Consider the following 16891-nt stretch of genomic DNA (forward strand, 5'->3'; position numbering starts at 1 on the left):
GCCCGTCGGACGGAGTTACTGACCCAGAAACATTTAATGCCTCGCTGCTCGTTTCCTCTCGGCCTTTCGAAGGAGAGTGTTCTAATACTACTGAAAACATACAATAGAAACAAACACGCAGCCGTGGCGATATGATGAGGAATCAATGGCTAAACATCTGGGTGAGCTTTCTGCTCTCTGGTTCATGTGTGTCGCTCTCTGTGGGACGTGAAGACTATCGTCACGATGGATCTCGGCGGAGTACGTACCTACGTTTCTGAGTCCAAGCTTTTCTACCGAATAGTTTTTGAGAAAATTTCCCGCAGGAATGCGAGGCTCTCTGACTCGGAACGAACGAGTCCGTGGAACGGGAGGGTCTGTCCCGAGGGACGCTACCTTCTTCAGAATCTCCCAAGCTGAATCGTACCTACTCCATTCCGATTGTTAATGTTTCTAAGTTCGCTCGATGGAAGTCCTCGGCTCATCTGAATGTATTTTCTCCTTTCAGCTGATACCGGTCCACGTGTAAAGAACCCGCGAATTTCATTGGAGGAAATCCTCACCGGAGCTTTTCAGCCTAACACCTACAATGGTTCCTGGACGTCAGATACCGTCCTTACCTTCAGAAGAGGAAATGGAGATCTGGTTCAGTACGACGTCTTGAAGAAGGAAACCAAAGTTCTCGTCACCAGTACAACTTTCGTGAGTAGCTTATGTAGCTCTCTCGTCTATCGAGATCCAGACGGAGACAATCGCGAATGCTCCCGAATAGGAGTGGAAACTCTCGGCGCAGAGTCATCACGAGCCCGCAAGGAGGAAGCTTGTGATCATGCCGTTCGACGATTACGAGCTCAGAGACGAGTTCGAAGAGTTCCTCGCTTGGCAAATGAGGCACGCTGGAAGTCATGCGTAACCAGGGCTCGTTTGTCTGGTGTGGGTTCCGGAGCTTGATCTTTCCGATTGGAATAAATCGTCCCCGTCGTTGATCGAGGCCGGTGACGAGGAGTCATTACCGAGAACATCTCAGCCATTCGGCCATTTCACTTCCAAAAACATACGGCAGAGACGGACAAAATGCCCTGGCCGGATGCTCGCGATATAAGGAGCGCTCTCCGCCCACTCCTCCCACCAGAAACCTCCCCAAGCCTGGGCTGGTGCCGGTTGATAGCTTCTTGATTTTCGGGCGAACAGCTGAGGGCGGGGAAAGCCCCTATATAATCCAAACCCCTCCTCCGGAGTGCAGTGAGCCAAGCGAGAAATCTCGCCATCTCTTTCGCCCCCTGCGTGATGAATCATCTTCTCCTTATGATCTTCTTGACCCCGTAGGTGAATCAAGTCGGTTGCTTGGCATTTTCTGCTCACAGCGCCAAGATATAGCTGGAAGGTGGTTCCGACAACTTAGACGGATGGTAGCGTTCTACGGCTGCTCGTCTATGAGCGAATCCAGTGGAGGCGCGTTCGCCGGCAATAGCCAAATAAGAAGGAAACTCTTGAGGGAAATTCTCTTCCCCCTCTTGGTGGGGAAGGAATGAAGATGAGATATTTGAGGGGGTTCGGGAGAACGTTTTTGTTTCCTCTTCCGCGTCCAGAACCTATCTACATACCTCCAGCTGAACTCCTTGACCTCATACGAGGCGTACGCGGGAAGAGGGTGACGTGAAGGCCGTGGTGGCTTTTCTGATATCTGACGAGAGCTCGCCGCCCGGCTGAGAGGTTTACTCGCTCGCTCCGTATGAACGGAAAAAGCTAAATGTTCCCCGCAGGCTTTGCCGCTGTTACCGTTGGCGCTTTCTATGAAAAGATGGCCACGGTCCAAACAGCTTCGAAGACATCGGAGCATATCTAACCTCGCCGCTTGAGTCTCGCTTGTTGCCAGAATCCGCGCACGGTTCTCAAACGCATGCGGACTACGTTCTAGCCGGAATAGAAAAAACAGGGGCGAATGGATGATACGCACTCGGAGCGTCTGGTGATGGGGTCATTTCCGAAAGGCTGAAACGAAGCGCGTTTATAGCCTTTTTATGACGGCTTTTGATTACCAGTTATTATTATGAGAGCTCCGATGCCATCGTCTAGCTATCAAACCATTCGCTAGCCTTCGATGAGCTCCGTGTCCGTAAAATTTTAAGCTCAGTACGCCCTGAAACTTCGAACGCTGTCCGAGCAATTCGTCGAAAACAACTCCGATATCCAACGCGGAAGGCTCACGTGAGCGACGTTATTCATTCGTCCCGACGATTCTACCGTCTCGGGCGTCCATTATTCAATCGATTGAGAACCTTGTGAGCTCTGCCCGAATGAGTACGCCGTTGGACGTCCCTTCAATTTTTCGTTCTCGCTGGACAGAACAAACGAATCCATACGGCCACTCCACATTTTCTCATGAGGGGCGTACAGCGTCGCGGCGCGATTGAAATGTTCACGGAGTAGAAGTTTTATTCGTGAGATCCATCAGCCCAACGTCTGGATACAGGTGTCCAGGCTGTCGAATCCAAATCGTACGACGATCCATCCTTCAGCTCAAACTTCTTAGCAGGCCACGGAGACCTCACTGCGGTCGAATTCTGCTGCAGTGGGGTGTTCTAGCGGCAGAGGATCAGTTCTTCGATCTTGGGGATCGAGTCCTTGTAGGGCCGGCGGTTCCCTGTCGATCTTCCTTCCCTCCGGTCATTGTCTTCATCCGGCTGCTCAGATAGAAGACTTCTGGAAAATTAGGCAGGCCGAGACCAGCGCTGATCTATCTGTGTGGTCAATCAGTCGGCTCTATGACAAGCCGACATTGTCAGAGGGTTTCCAGGCGTGTGGAATTTCAGCAAGCCTCATCTCAGCTCACACATTCTCCGGTGACAAATAAGGCTCCGGCTGCGGGGGAGAACTATAGCTGATCGGGATTCCGCTTGTGAAACCAGGCTCCATGCGTACATTAGACTTCTCAATCTTCGCCGACGGAAAACGGAGACAGGCTCCCGCAGTTTCCGTCCGTGGGCTCTGCCAGAGAAACTTTGACTCCAGACTTTGTGGGAAAAGGGCGGTTTCCGCTTCGATTGGGCTTCTGAGAATCGTCGAGACACCCACTTCCATCCCTGCCATTTCGTTTCGAGGGCGAAACAGAGGAGAAATACCTGGAAAATCCTCTTGATGATTAGGTAGAGGCGTCCTCGCTAGCCTACTCATTTTGAGGTGACATGAATCATGTGTCGCAACTTCAGGCTCGAGAGCTTACACGAGGCGAAGCGCGACCAGATTTGATATCCGTCCGAGATCTTCATGGGCTGTGAGTCTCAAAGTTGACAAACTCTTAAAATATTGCTCCGACCGAAAAGTTGGAAGCTCGACTCGTTCGTCGACATGAAATGGGATTCGGAGGGAGAAGCTCGGTAGACCATTTCCCAAGTTTGAGCGAACGGGCTTCGACTCCGAACCTAGGGGTGTAAATGACGTTCTGATTGCCGCTGATGGACGAAGCGGGGTCTCTCTTCCACGCCATTCTCCCGCGTCGTCGGGAGCGATTACCCCCCAACTCTGATGAGAGTATAGGCACATCATTCATCTTGTCAGGGGTATTTTCGATACATTCCACGTCCCAGATTTCCAACAAAGGAAGAGCAAAAGGTTGAGGAGAAAATACAATGGCTGCCGACGGAAGTAACTTTATCGTATCAGTTCCACAACGCTCCCATACGGAACCATGGTATATGTATGGCAAGTGTTGAGATTGGAGGTACTCCTCGAACAAACCTATCTTCTATACTCCGTGTACCATCACTTGTACTCGGAGTCTCGAAGCCCCGCAGGGCTGCAGGCCATTTTCCGTTCCCATCCTCCATTCCTCGGTTGGGCGGCTGTCGGTTCCTTGACAGCTCGCAACTACCGATTTCGCAATATTTCACGGTGTCGGATTTCCGAAATACGAAAACTTCGATTGCGTCGGAAAGTGCTGCGGTCTGTTTGAGGGGAACGTGTCTTTCTGAGCATGATCCGATAAGCGCCCGGGAAGTGTCGGTGTGCCCATGCCGGCGATAGCCCTCGGTCACACTGTCGCGGCGGAGGCCGAGCTTTACACCGCATTGAACGAAATAGACGGCGGCGGAGCAATTCGGACTGATGAGCTGAGCGGACGGCGAAAGCTCCAATCAGTGAGCTTTCGAGGAGTCCGTAATCAGCATAAGGCGCCTTACTGTCTGTGCTCGGCTGTTGAAGTTCCGCACCAAACAGGACATTCCAATTTTTCGTGTTTCAAATGTGCCTATTCGTGTTGGATTTTATTTTTCTCGCCTGAGGAAACTCATCCTGTCGGCCCATCCCTGAACATCACAACAGGCACTCCCTCGCGAAGGGATCGCATGTTCCAGTCTCTTTCGCCGACATTCCAATGAGCCGGAGAGCGGGATCGCGCAGCAGCTTTCCGCTCTTAACTATTGACAGTATGAGTGGGAATCGATTCCGTCCCGTCCTCACATTCAATTGGCCCCTAATGTCCTTAGATACATCTGAACGGGAATCGGGGAAGTTACGAGATCGGAGCCAACGCGACGCCGCGGCGCGCCGATGTGATTAGCTTTATCCGCTCCAATCCCGTCTCGGTCGACGGTGAAACCGTCAGGCCCACTGGAAGCTCGGGGTATGCCACTGCTGGGTTCCCTGAGAACAGGAGCCGGATCCCGACGGATAGAAAAAGTGCATTCGGAAAAATGAAGCTGGGAAAGCCTCTCACCGAGTCGTGGCGGCGTCCATGCGAACCGTTTCAAATCCTGTCAAACATCCTTCGCAACGACGTCACTCCGGCGAGCTCCACTGCGAGTTTCCAAAATAGATGGAGAAAGAAATCGAATCGTATTGTCAAAACCGCGTACAACAACAAGAAGTTTTCTTTTCGCTCTTTTCAGCGGATAAACAATCTCGGGAACGACTATTCAATATCTCCTGATCAGCGTCATATGTTGATGGCTGTGGAACGCAAAAGCGTGAGTAGCGCGAGCATTTCCCCGCCCCCGACAATACAGATCCTTTTCCGAGACCCACATGCGACAGACCCGAGAGGGTATTTCCAAGATTTCTTTTAGTCTTTGGGAGCCTTGTTATTGAGTGCACGGAGAGTGCTCTGAGCCGTCTCGATTCACTTCGCAGAAATATCGACATACTTTCGAGGGGAAGTTCAAGGTTCACGACGTTCACAAAAAGTAAGTGTTTTCCGAATCTCACTGAAACAAGGCAACGCTCCCTTTAGGATTCCTCGCAGGCCGAACAACAGAGACAGGAGTTCACTTCGACATGTCATCGCCGCTCTCGTTCCATCGAGTGTTTGAGCTCATACATTGGAGACATATGTAGTACAACCTGCGTCTCCGAGGCCTCTGCGAGTAGGCTCCAGTCTTCCCTTCTGACTTCTCATCTCTTGGGATATCAGACGATTCCGAGCGCATGCCCAGCGACGAAACGAATCGTCTGGTTTCCCCCGATCGAGGATCAGACTCAGAATGGAGCAGTCTGATTGAGTTCACGTTCCTCTCCAGGCATAGCTACGATCTACCGCAACCTTCGTCTGGAAACACGAAAGGTTTCGTACAATTCGCTGGATGGGGTAACCGCGGCTCTCAACTTATCGTGGTCTGGAACAACAACCTCTACTATTACAACTCCATTAACTCTCCGCCGATCCAGTTGACTAATGATGGTGAGTACAATATGGATTCGAGGTGTCTGGCCAAGAACGAATCAAGAAACCAAAGTTGCCCACCGCTGGCTCGCTCGAAGGCCGGCTAGCCAGCCAGCCAGCCGACAAGTTAGCTCTCTCATTCCACTGAGGCAGGCCCGATCCGGCCAACTTGCTGAGCGACCAGTAGGCCGACCGGCCAGCGACCGACCAACTACATACTTTCTCCTATCGAAAAGATTGCCTCTGCAGCATAAGTGTCTGGTCGCAGGCCCGAACAGAAAAAAAAACTGGTCTTTCCTACTACACGTTGTGACTGCGTTTGATGGCTCGATAAGCTCCAAGCCAGCGCCCGTTGAGACCAGACCGGTGGGAGCTCGTTCCCAAATTACTACCGGTCGAGTCTTTCGCGTCAAGCCGGCAACTTTGAGCGTGAAATGAATTCAGTCCTGACGGGTCAAGCGGCGGCGGCGGCGGCATCTCACAGCCACAGGGGTCCAACCGTCTCATCATGCGTTGCAATGCCCCCGAAAGAGAGGTTCTGCCTCATGCCGAGAACATCTTTCATCTTGGACGGAGACAGACAATTTCCAGCTGGTGTAGGGGAGGAATTCGAGCCTGGGAGCTAGGTTTCAACGTTTCCTGTTCGCAGGTGTGCTTGATGTCGTCTTCAACGGGATGCCAGACTGGGTGTACGAGGAGGAAATCTTTTCATCGAACAAAGCTTTCTGGATGCCCGCGAGCGGGAACAAGCTCTGCTTCGCGAAATTCAACGACTCAAAGGTGATTGTTCACGACTATGGAGCAGTCGAATGTCACGTTGACGATTCCTTCCGCTGGGAGGTGACAAGAGCGAATTTGCCACTGTAGGGGTTTTCGTACCTTCCGTTCCGACGCCGTGAAAATCCGAACAATCTCAGTTTACGAGTCGCTGCACGTCGCGAGTGCGATATGAGTCAAATATGTTCCTAGCCTCATAGCTGGCGTGGCGTGTCCTGACGAGCGTGCGGCTGTAGCCCCGAGGCGATGCACGAAATCGTCCACGAAGACCTGCTCTCGGATTTGTTGTTCGCCAAACTTTTGCCATTTTCTCAGCGATGTGGAACCCTTGGAATTTGGGTGGCAATCTGGACTAGAGTATAGAGCCCCGCTCGAAACAACCTCGGAGAGCGATCCGAAGCCGGACGTTCCGGTCGAATAGTTGCACAGCGACCGACAAACAATAGCCTTTGAACTGAAACCCTATTGAATTATCCAGGTGGACATCGAGCCGATCCCGAGATACGGCTCAGAGAAAACGCCCAGTGTCAACCAGTACACCCGGATCGAAGAGCTCCGATACCCGAAGCCGGGCCGACCGATCCCCACGGTGGATCTTTTCGTTTTCAAATCACTGCCCAAGGAAGGTGAAAGCTCGACGCCACCTGCGGTCCAGGTCAGACCCCCGCAGAGTCTGCGTGGAAAGTGAGTTTTGAATATCGACTCGATATCTCTACTGAGCCCGTGACAGTGAGATTTACGTTCATGACCGAAGGGAGAAGAAATTCGGGCAGAATCGGACCCCGTTGGCGGCTCTTGAGCTTCGTGTTGTGATAGTTCTCCGCCTCGACCCTTCCGCGAGACGACGCCACCTTTTCAAATTATCGTAGATTCATTCGCGACCACTGCGACCTCTTCATGGCGTTGTGACGGGTATTCGAAGTTCCCGAGATGTTGGGACGTCGACAAACTCTCTGATAACTCCCCGAGGGTTTTTCGGACGTTCTTCGCGAAGTGAACTCCTGCTCGACACGTGCGCCGCTTCTATGGCGGGTATCAAGTTTTTTCCTCCCTGACAAGCCATAGAGGGTTCCATTGAGGGAAAAACGCGACACGTTGAATACTCGCGACGTTGTCTCCCGATATTTCTCCTGATGCTCCTCGGTTCCGTCCTCGATACGCGGATGGAAGCCGCAATCATCGAACACTTCCCTCTCCTTTCAGAGAGTACTATGTCACTATGGTGTCCTGGATCGATGAAAACCGTTTATTGGTGAATTTCCTCCATCGAAACCAGACGCACGCTGTGCTGGCGGTCTGCTCGGATCAGAACCGCAAAAACGCCGACTACGAATGCGTTGAGGTTCGTACGGAGAGAGGGAAGAGGAAACGGTAGATAATTAGGAAAACTCTCTTTGTGATGATTTTTATCGATATCGAGCAAGCGGAAAAGGAAGCAGAAGGCTTGGGAGGTATAGGGGTCCTAATCTTGTGCTGACATCCCGCAGAACAATGTCGAATCGTCAGAAACTGGTTGGGTCGATATCAGCCAAGAGCCGATCTATGATGCCGAGAAAACCGCATATTTCTTGAAATTGCCGGTCAACGACGGGCTCAGAGGAAAGTTCTTCCACGTGGCTAAAATCAGTCTGACGGTAAGCCCGACCACAATTCCGCTTCGGGTCCTCCGTGAGATGATAAGATGAGATGATTCTCGCCTCTTTCTCTTCGCGCCATTGACGCGACATCTCATTTCAGAACAACGAGAGAGACTATCTGACCCACGGACCTTACGACATTGTGGATATAAGAGCTTATGACAAGACCAAGAGACTCGTGTAAGTTGCTGTACCTTATACAAGACCTTATATGCCCCGGACAACAAGGGCACCGGGGATATCTTCATCGTTCTCATCCTCAACCAAGCCCACGGCCGAAAGCGCTCAAGCTTGACGAGGCTTCGAATCAATCCGTATCCATTCGGGCGTTCTTTCTTCGCTCGAACCCTTCGTTGAACAAGTTGTGAGATCTCTGTAAAAACAGACTGTTTTCCCATTACAGCTACTTCATGTCTGGCAGAGAAGAGGCACCCGGAGAACGACACCTGTACAGAGTGCGAGATACGAAGGAAGACGAGAACAACGTCGAATGTCTCACCTGTGATATGGGCGGAGGCAACTTTACTGACCCATCAGAAAGCGAGTGTACCGTACTCAACGCTCACTTCAGCCCCACCGCTGATTTCTACGTCAGAGAGTGCCTCGGACCTGGTATTCCCACCCTCGCGCTGGTGGCCACCAAGAACAACACAGTCGGTGCGTAACTTACCGGACTCACTTGATCAGAGCTGGTTAGGGAGCTTGGAGTACTGTCCCAAGAGACTGCGAATAGAAAGTCACCTGTAGTGGGCTCCCGGAAATCCGTTCTCAGGAGGAATTGCGCAAAGATCTGCGTCGGATTACGACGGAGTTCAGATCGAAGTCGAGTTCGATGGAGAATAATTTAGGAATTCACATCTTCTTTCTCGTCGATTTCCAGTCGAAATAATGGACACCAACGATCGCTTGCGGGAGCTGGTTCTAAGCCGAGCCATGCCGCAGGTTCGCAATTTCCAAGCGCCTCTCACGGACTCATACAGTAAGTATGGAGCTCAGGTAGTTCGGCGCGTCGACGAGCTTTTCCTCATTCTCGGGAAATGATAGGCGGGAAATCAAATGCGATCCATATGAATGTGGGGTTTTGCCAAAATTTCACCCGTGCTTCCGACAGATGCGGCCGTGAGACTCCTTCTACCGCCGGGTCTTCGAGACGAAGAGATCATCAAGTATCCGATGGTAGTCGATGTGTGAGTATTCCCGGAGACCCTCAAGAGGAGAGACCAAGGAACAAGACAGACTAGGAGATTATTTGGCGATGATGTGAGAGTATAACTCCCTCCGGAAACCTAGGCAGAGTGTAGATCTTAACATTTCGGGCTTCATTTGCAGCTACTCAGGACCCGGTTCCCTCGCCGTGAATGGAAGGTTCGGCGTTGGATGGGGTCATTACCTCGCCTCGAGAAAAAATATCATATACGCAACCATAGACGTTCGAGGATCCGCAGGCCAAGGCGAAACTCGAATGCATGAGATCTATAAGAAACTCGGCGTAATCGAGGTCCGAGATCAGATCGCCGTCGTTCGCTACCTGAAGAGCGAACTGCACTTCATTCAAGAGAATCACGTCGCCATTTGGGGCTGGTCTTACGGCGGTTATGTCACCGGAATGGCATTGGCCAAGGATACCGAACAGGATCCTGTGTTCTGCTGCGGTATTTCGGTGGCGCCCGTCTCCAATTGGCTTTATTATGGTGAGTGGAGGGATCATCTTCGCTATCAAAGCCACTTCCTCGGTGGACGTGGTCACATGATGAGGTCGTCAGACAGCGCCGTCGGCAATCAGGGTTCGCTCGGCCCATAGTGACGCATTGAATTTCCAGATGCTGTCTACACCGAGCGATATATGCAATTACCGACAGGGAACAGCAACCTGTTCGGCTACGAGAAAGCCGATCTCACTCGGCAAGTCGAGAATATCAAAAGCAAGAAATACATGCTCATCCACGGAACGCTCGACGGTACGTATCGCGTCTATTCGATGGTGAATGGTGAGGCTCTATTGCTATGGCAGAACTTTGTACGGCATCAGGACCGAGTTCATCTGCATAATAATCATAATAATGGCTGAAGCTGAGGGCCTTACAGTCAGTGTTATCGTATCCAGCACGTATGATCGTTAGCTGCAGATGGTGCTGATCTTCGATTGGCAATGGAAACCGAAGCTATCGATCAAACTCGAAACTTCAACCTATTTCTGAGACCATCCCTCGATAATCGGCTCATCGAGCATCTGTCCGAGATCATTTCACTGACTTAAACCCGGGTTTCCTTTGCAGACAATGTTCATTATCAGCAATCAATGATGCTAGCGCAAGCCTTGATCAACCACGATATCATGTTTCAGAGCATGGTAGGTGTTCGCTTGATCTTCCAGCAGGGAAACTTATTCTTATATGTAAACACTTATTGCTTCAATCTTTCTACATATCCATCCTTTCGATGTTCCGGAATAACCTCTCTGCCGGACACGTTTCTTCCATTTCTAAGTAATGATGTGATTTCCAGACTTATCCCGATCAAAAGCATCAGCTTTCCGGCGTGCAGGCCCATCTCTACAAGTCGATGGAGGCCTTCCTTGATCAGTGTTTCAACTCCAACAACGCTGAAGAGATCGGCCTCATGTCCGTAAAAGCAAAAGATCGTTAATCGTGTTGGGTCTTCAAGAATTAAATATGTTCGGAATGACACGGTCAAGCTTGAGATTAATCATCACAGAGCGACCAACATCACTTCTATTCTTCCGCGATCTTTCAAAATTTGTTCTCCGACCAGCAGATGCAGCGGCTGCTCAGCCATCCTCAGAACCACAATCACCAATACCTCAACCGACAGCATCTAATCCGCGCTAATCTCCACGACCACCACAATCACCAGGTCGAAGTGTTTTAGCACTCGCTCGTTGGGAAAACAGGAATCACCGTTTTGTAAATGACTAGTCTCTAGCGCTCGGCTTTATGCGCAATTCTGACATCGGCCGACGTCGAAGCCCGACGATTCGAAAGCAGCAGCAGCAGCTGCTCTTGATGACGTCTGTCTGCACAGATCGCGCGCTGCACTCTCGTCATGCAATAAAGTCTTCTACTCCTACAAGCTGTTCGGCCTGAGAGCGGAATCTCGTGTCTACATCCGAATCGAAACATCGCTGCATGCATGTCGCGCCTGGACGCGACGTCGGGCCCGAACATGAATCGAGCCGATGCGGTCGATTCAGCTGCAGTCGTCACTCATCACGCCGGATATCCACGATCTTAATGATTCAAAGACGGAAAACAGCACAGAATACTTCCATGGTGCTATTCAAAATGCCTGGCGTCACATCGACCGGGCCTGAGCAGACTCGAGCTAACGGAGCCGAAATTCTCCGGCGGTGAACTTCATCGGCCGGAAAATTGTTGCGGAGGACCATAGATCGAAGGGGAGAGTTACCTCGGAACTCAAGAGGTCTGGTAAACGATTCGTGTCCCTGGGCGACACCAGTTACTAATCGGGAAGATTCCCCCCTCCGTCGGGAGACAAAGAGTTTTTCAATCATGCTACAGACGTGAGAAAATGCGCATCATGATCAGCCGTCTTCCAGAGTCCGCTGAAAGCGACGTGTCTGTCTCGATAGCTGCCATCATCTCGTTGGTCGATCATCATCGGTCTGTTCGTTTGAAGAGGTGTGTGGAAGTCGTGAATCACCAGTATATAAGACGACGTTCCACGAATGCGTCACACGTCGACGTGCAACTGAAAAGTAAAAAGGAATACGCGCATTTTCTCCCGTCTCTGGTGCCGGCCCAATCCTAAATCTTTGTAAAGTCTAGTGTTCGCCCACCCTGTTGTATCCGTGTCTTTTCGACGCGTTTAGATTCCATATTTGGGAGACTAGTCTCGTTTCCCCGTTCAATACAAGGACCGTTTTTCCTACCTCTTTTCTCGAATTTTACGACGTTATTCTGCCGATACTGGGATTTTCCTATTAATGAGTCCTGAAAATAGTGTTGTGAATGAGCGACGTTCTCGTCTTGCTGCGTCGAGCTTGAATATCGGTCGAGATTTATGGTTGGAGTGACGATTATATACAGAGTTTACGACACCGTCAGGAGTAATAGTGCTGGGGAGGAGGGCAAATGAAGCGGACATTGAACAATAATAGAACTACATATTTCATGGAGATATCATTATCGACGGATATTCCTATTCTAGAAAGTGAGATCCGCACGTTTACCGAGGCCTTCGGGAATTGAATAAGCATCATCATGAATCATGATGAGTGCCGGAAAATGAGGGTTTCTCGAAATTCCCTGAGGAGAGGATCGAAGTTGCTAAATGATCGGCGAAAATTCGACAGGGAAGCCATGCGTAATAATTGTCGGGAAACATTCAATATTCGAATTCCTTCGTTCCATCCAATATGAAGTCCGGCTACAACGGAATCGGGCCGGTCAGAAAATCACTCCGGAACGAGAAGATTGTATTAACCCTCCGAAACGAGGCGGCGGAGTGCTCGCCGTGATATCCGTAAGGGATTGATCCGAATGATATTACTCCCTACTGGGAATAGCTCATTTGCAGAGCTCTGCGGAGACAGCGGTAAGAAAATGTCGGATGAAATGATTTCTGCCGTCCGGCTTCTCGCTATAAAGAAACGTGATTCACATCATCATCCTTCCGTTGTGGAAACTCTCCGATATGTCTCGCGGGACGCGACTCAGACCGGAACCGTAGTGGGGACGAGCATAAAATGCGAGCGGTGAGCCTTGGTTCCGATCAGTTTTGATCCATTCGCGAAGTTCGCCGCTCCGCTTATTCGGAGCTAGTTTCATAGGATGCCAATCATTTCTTGGTGTACATAATCAGAGATTTCGGCGAGTCTTAGCTTATCGACGCTAAGTAGTTTATCATTCGACAGAAATTTCCATCTATGCCCATCTAGAAAGTAAGCAATTGTTCGCTCTGCGGATCTTCACGGGAGGATCGCGCTGACACGGCATAGAGACGATCTTTGAAATACGTTCTTAACCTCCTCAGTCGTCGGGGGAGGTCTACATAGATTTGATTCCATCACTACAAAAAGGTCTAGCGATGACGTTGGATTTCAACGGTGGATATTTGAGGCATAGGGAGTACATAATATGTCGAGAGGTGTAAATCTACCTAAATACAATAAGGAATCCATCGAATAATAAAGCACACACCTTCTCCTTTGACTTTGAACACGCTGTCGTTTCATCAGACCTCATAATTTCCCTACGGATCCAGTCAGCGTTGGCGGACAAGGTCTGCGATTTCGGGCAGCATATTTCACCGCTTTGGCGCATTAGGAGCAATCAGATTTCGAATTAAACCTGTATATGCTTCGATCTGCGAGAAGATGGCAATCCATCCGAGTCTTGAAGAGTCCTTTGGTGGGTCGAATGTCGAATACCTTGATTGGTCTCACCCTAGAATTACCCGAGCTCGAGTTCCCGGGAGGCTCACTGCCAACGTGCAGCATTCGTCCATGACGGAGACGGAATATCAAATTAGCGCTCAGAAGAATCTCCCCGAGTGGATTCCGGCTCAGTTCCGGGGTCGTCCCGTCCTTTTCGGAACACGGCTTCGCAAATCATTTCTGCGGGTCAGAGATTACAGCTCACTCTCAAAAGCCATTCGTTTGGGACTATGCCTCATCAAGATACCCCGCTCTCTTGAGCGACTCTTCTCCTCACGACTCGAAAGTGACTGACAGGACAAATACGTTTCGTCAACCAAAGGCAACGACCGTTCGACCCAACTCCCCGAACGGGTGGTCTCGACATTTCATTTGGTCTTAGCGGGGGTTTCTGAGATCATCTTGAATACCGACACGAAACAGTCGTAATAAGCGGAGCAATCTCCTGTGCGTCCGGCTTTGCCTGCCTCATTGTACAATTCCATTTTCGGCGAATCGTTCATCGGCACCCTGTGAAGATCAATAACGAAAACCTTGGTTCCGGACTGGCCGATACAGATTCCGGAGGAATCTACGATTCTGCAGACAGAAAATCTGGATCAGTACTCACCTCAACACAAGGGACACCATCTCGCCCAACAAACTCTCGTTCGCGTCTTGTGGGTATTTTTCAACTTCGCATATCGCCCGGAGAAGACATCGCTTTGCCGGGACACCCATTCGCTCCAGGGAGGCAGTGAAACCTGAAGGGGATTGGTTTCTTTGATTTAGCGAGTCAGCTCGAGAATTTAAATCCAGCCTTTCCGTAGAGGACGCTGCTTACTTTCGTACAGCTGGAGTCTCTCCGAGACGCCCTTAGGGGATCTGATTTTCTGGCTCCGGTCATCCTTCCACCCCGTGCGCTCTCCGACATCTGCGTCGGAACTTCGCTCTGTTTCGAATGAAATTCGGAATCATCAATCTCTCACTTGTTCACGTCGCTTTCTGCCAAGATGCGATCCGTGTTTGGGGACAGCATCGAATCTCGATGATGCAATGCCCTCGTCGGAGGCCGTCACTCGTCTCTTGACTCTACTTGACCGCTGAATTCTTCATTCTCATGCCGATCCATGATGAATTGCTCGTGAGGGTCTCTTTGAGACCGAAAGAGCAGCAAGGACGGTATGCAGAAGGAAATGTGATACCGATACATCCTGTTGAAGTCTGACTCATTCCTCTTCACGGTCTACGAATCGATTGCGATGGATTCCAGGGACTAACCTTTTCTCCCATCGCGCCCCTTATTGAAGAAGAACGGCGAGTATGGTAAATTCTCAGGTTCGGGCTCTACTGCCTTGAGTGCCAATTCTAGAGGGAATGCGATCCCCGTCGAGACCGAGACTGGGCCGTCGTCTGTCACGACCTGATGACGAACACCAAAAAGGTTCGATTGAGAAAGATTCCGCGATTAGCGATTCGGGATGGCAGAGAAAACAGATAGCGAGAGCTCAGAACCGGAGGGAGATCGAACCTGGAACTTCGGGATGAATTCCACGCTTGTGGAGCCCAGAGGAGGCTTGAAAATCCGCGACATCCCAGTCATTTCCTGGGCACCGACGAAACTTATCACTAGAAAGCACACGCAGCGTAACATCTTCGTCCAGAGTTCGATTTGTGAGCAAGTGAGAAATGCGCGACAACGTTACCCGACTTGAGCTCTAGAGACGCCCTTTGGTCGGGCGAGGTTCAGAGGCAAGGGTGGAATTCTAGCTAGCGGCGTTCCACCCCCTGAGCACGATGACCACGGTTACTTCTGAGGGGCAGAACGGATGAACTTCCCAATATCTCTCGCCGAATGGAATCTTCTAGCCCGGTGCGAGTCGAGCGGGTGATGGGAGATTCACGATGCAGAAATAGAGTCAACGATCTCGAGCCATCTATCGAGCCGAAACAATTGAGCTGTGAGTTGATGCGGGACCTTACAAGGAAGCCGGGAGGGCTTCTCCGCGGTGTTACCCCGATTCTCGATTCTCCGGTTTTCGATCTCTCGACTTTATTAACCGCTGTTTCAATGGGTTCTCTGACCGGGCCCCGGGGGAGGAAACAAAGTTCACCCTCGATTCTCAAATGAACTGAGGCGATGAGACGGAAATCATGATGACACTGAATGGGAGGAGACCTTGAGCAGTTCCGTCATTTGGAAAATCCTAAATTTATGGAGAGGGGCGCGCACTGGGTTCCTCAATGGGCGCCACGCTCGAGCAATACTTCATCGAAGTACCTTGATGATACGTCAACGGGACGAGGAAACGAGTCCGTATTCTAAATGAGCCCGAGCCCGATAAAATCTCGCTCATTGAGCGCTCCCACCCGGAGTTCCAGTTTGGTCCTGCAATCGTTAGATAAGGACGCGAGATGCTATTAGGCTTCGTCTCCGATCGAATTGACGATTCGAACATAATAACTTAATGGCGACCTGGATTGAATTAATGTAAGATTGAGAGACGCATCAGCGCATATGTCATTTTGCGACGCGACAGTGATCTTCATGTCGCAATACGATTAGATTACAGGATGCGAAAAACAGCTCTGCGGGCTGCACGAGAACTACGCCATAGAAGCGGCCAAGAAAATCGGGGAATCGAGAATCGGAGAACCGATAATCTCGGAATCGGGGTCGATCCTTCTGCGCAAGGCGAGACGAGTCGCTAGGAACTTCCTCAGACAGAGGACCGTGTATAAGGCCTCCTCATATCCGCGTCGAACGGCTGGAGAGACTCATCTCGATTGACGGGTTTCAGAATCCCAGTGGAGGGATTCCAGACATGCCGCTTGCGACCGCGATTATCACAAAGAGCATCGGGAAAAGGGCCCAGCGGGGATTTCTTCTCACCGGAACTTTCCCTCATCCTGATGGGGATGTTCCGACATCACACCACCCACAGTGTCGTTTTCAAGGACTAGTCCTGCGGATAGGGCTCTCATAGAAACAATGGACTGCTGTCGCCCGGACGAGCAGTCGGACAATCTGGAGCCTGATTCCCGAACCTGCCTCACGCCTGCCTTATCGAAGTTGAAGTTTTTGACAGATACTTGAGCGATGTGGAAGTGATCTACAAAGGAGCAAGTGGCTCGGAACCCTCAAAGCCAAGAGGAATGATGGAAGTCACCGCCCATCTTTTTTCGCCGTGTTTCCGGCGAATGAGGCGTTTACACACGGGACGTCGACGATGACGCACTTTCACGGACTTAATTCAAGTTTCCGGTGAACATTTTCTATTCATTCACCGCTCGGCACGCAAGTCTTCTGCCTCGCACCCCGCATCGACGACTTTGATTCACGCAAACACGACTTGCATCGACAGTCATGATGACTTGTCTATGGTGAGCTTCTCAGCTGGCAGATGTCAGTCTTAAAAGGCCGAGAGAGAGATCGGGGAAATACAT

The 16891-nt window shown here is 50.7% G+C and overlaps 2 protein-coding genes across 2 annotated transcripts in view; one reads left to right on the forward strand and one right to left on the reverse strand.

Moving 5' to 3' along the window:
- The window catches only part of LOC100903034 (inactive dipeptidyl peptidase 10), a 42804-nt gene extending 32538 nt beyond the window's left edge, over positions 1–10266 (forward strand). The window contains exons 3-16 of the mRNA XM_018639631.1: positions 488–681; positions 4866–4943; positions 5107–5159; positions 5493–5653; positions 6285–6415; positions 6891–7096; positions 7616–7754; positions 7900–8046; positions 8150–8229; positions 8453–8706; positions 8930–9028; positions 9161–9236; positions 9379–9740; positions 9870–10266. Coding sequence (XP_018495147.1) covers positions 488–681; positions 4866–4943; positions 5107–5159; positions 5493–5653; positions 6285–6415; positions 6891–7096; positions 7616–7754; positions 7900–8046; positions 8150–8229; positions 8453–8706; positions 8930–9028; positions 9161–9236; positions 9379–9740; positions 9870–10117 — 2228 coding nt within the window. The 3' untranslated portion in view covers positions 10118–10266. The remainder of the gene's footprint in view (positions 1–487; positions 682–4865; positions 4944–5106; positions 5160–5492; positions 5654–6284; positions 6416–6890; positions 7097–7615; positions 7755–7899; positions 8047–8149; positions 8230–8452; positions 8707–8929; positions 9029–9160; positions 9237–9378; positions 9741–9869) is intronic.
- A 3567-nt stretch (positions 10267–13833) lies between these two features.
- LOC114828243 (uncharacterized) lies at positions 13834–15098 on the reverse strand. Its single transcript, XM_029111544.1, has 4 exons — positions 14976–15098; positions 14726–14867; positions 14076–14208; positions 13834–13975 (listed from the first exon to the last, which is right to left on the reverse strand). The coding sequence occupies exons 1-4, from the start codon at positions 15096–15098 to the stop codon at positions 13834–13836; spliced, it is 540 nt and encodes a 179-aa protein (XP_028967377.1).
- Between the last annotated feature and the right edge of the window lie 1793 nt (positions 15099–16891).

Source organism: Galendromus occidentalis, unplaced genomic scaffold (genome assembly GCF_000255335.2).
Source record: "Galendromus occidentalis unplaced genomic scaffold, Mocc_1.1 scf7180000077448, whole genome shotgun sequence".
NCBI lineage: Eukaryota > Metazoa > Arthropoda > Arachnida > Mesostigmata > Phytoseiidae > Galendromus > Galendromus occidentalis.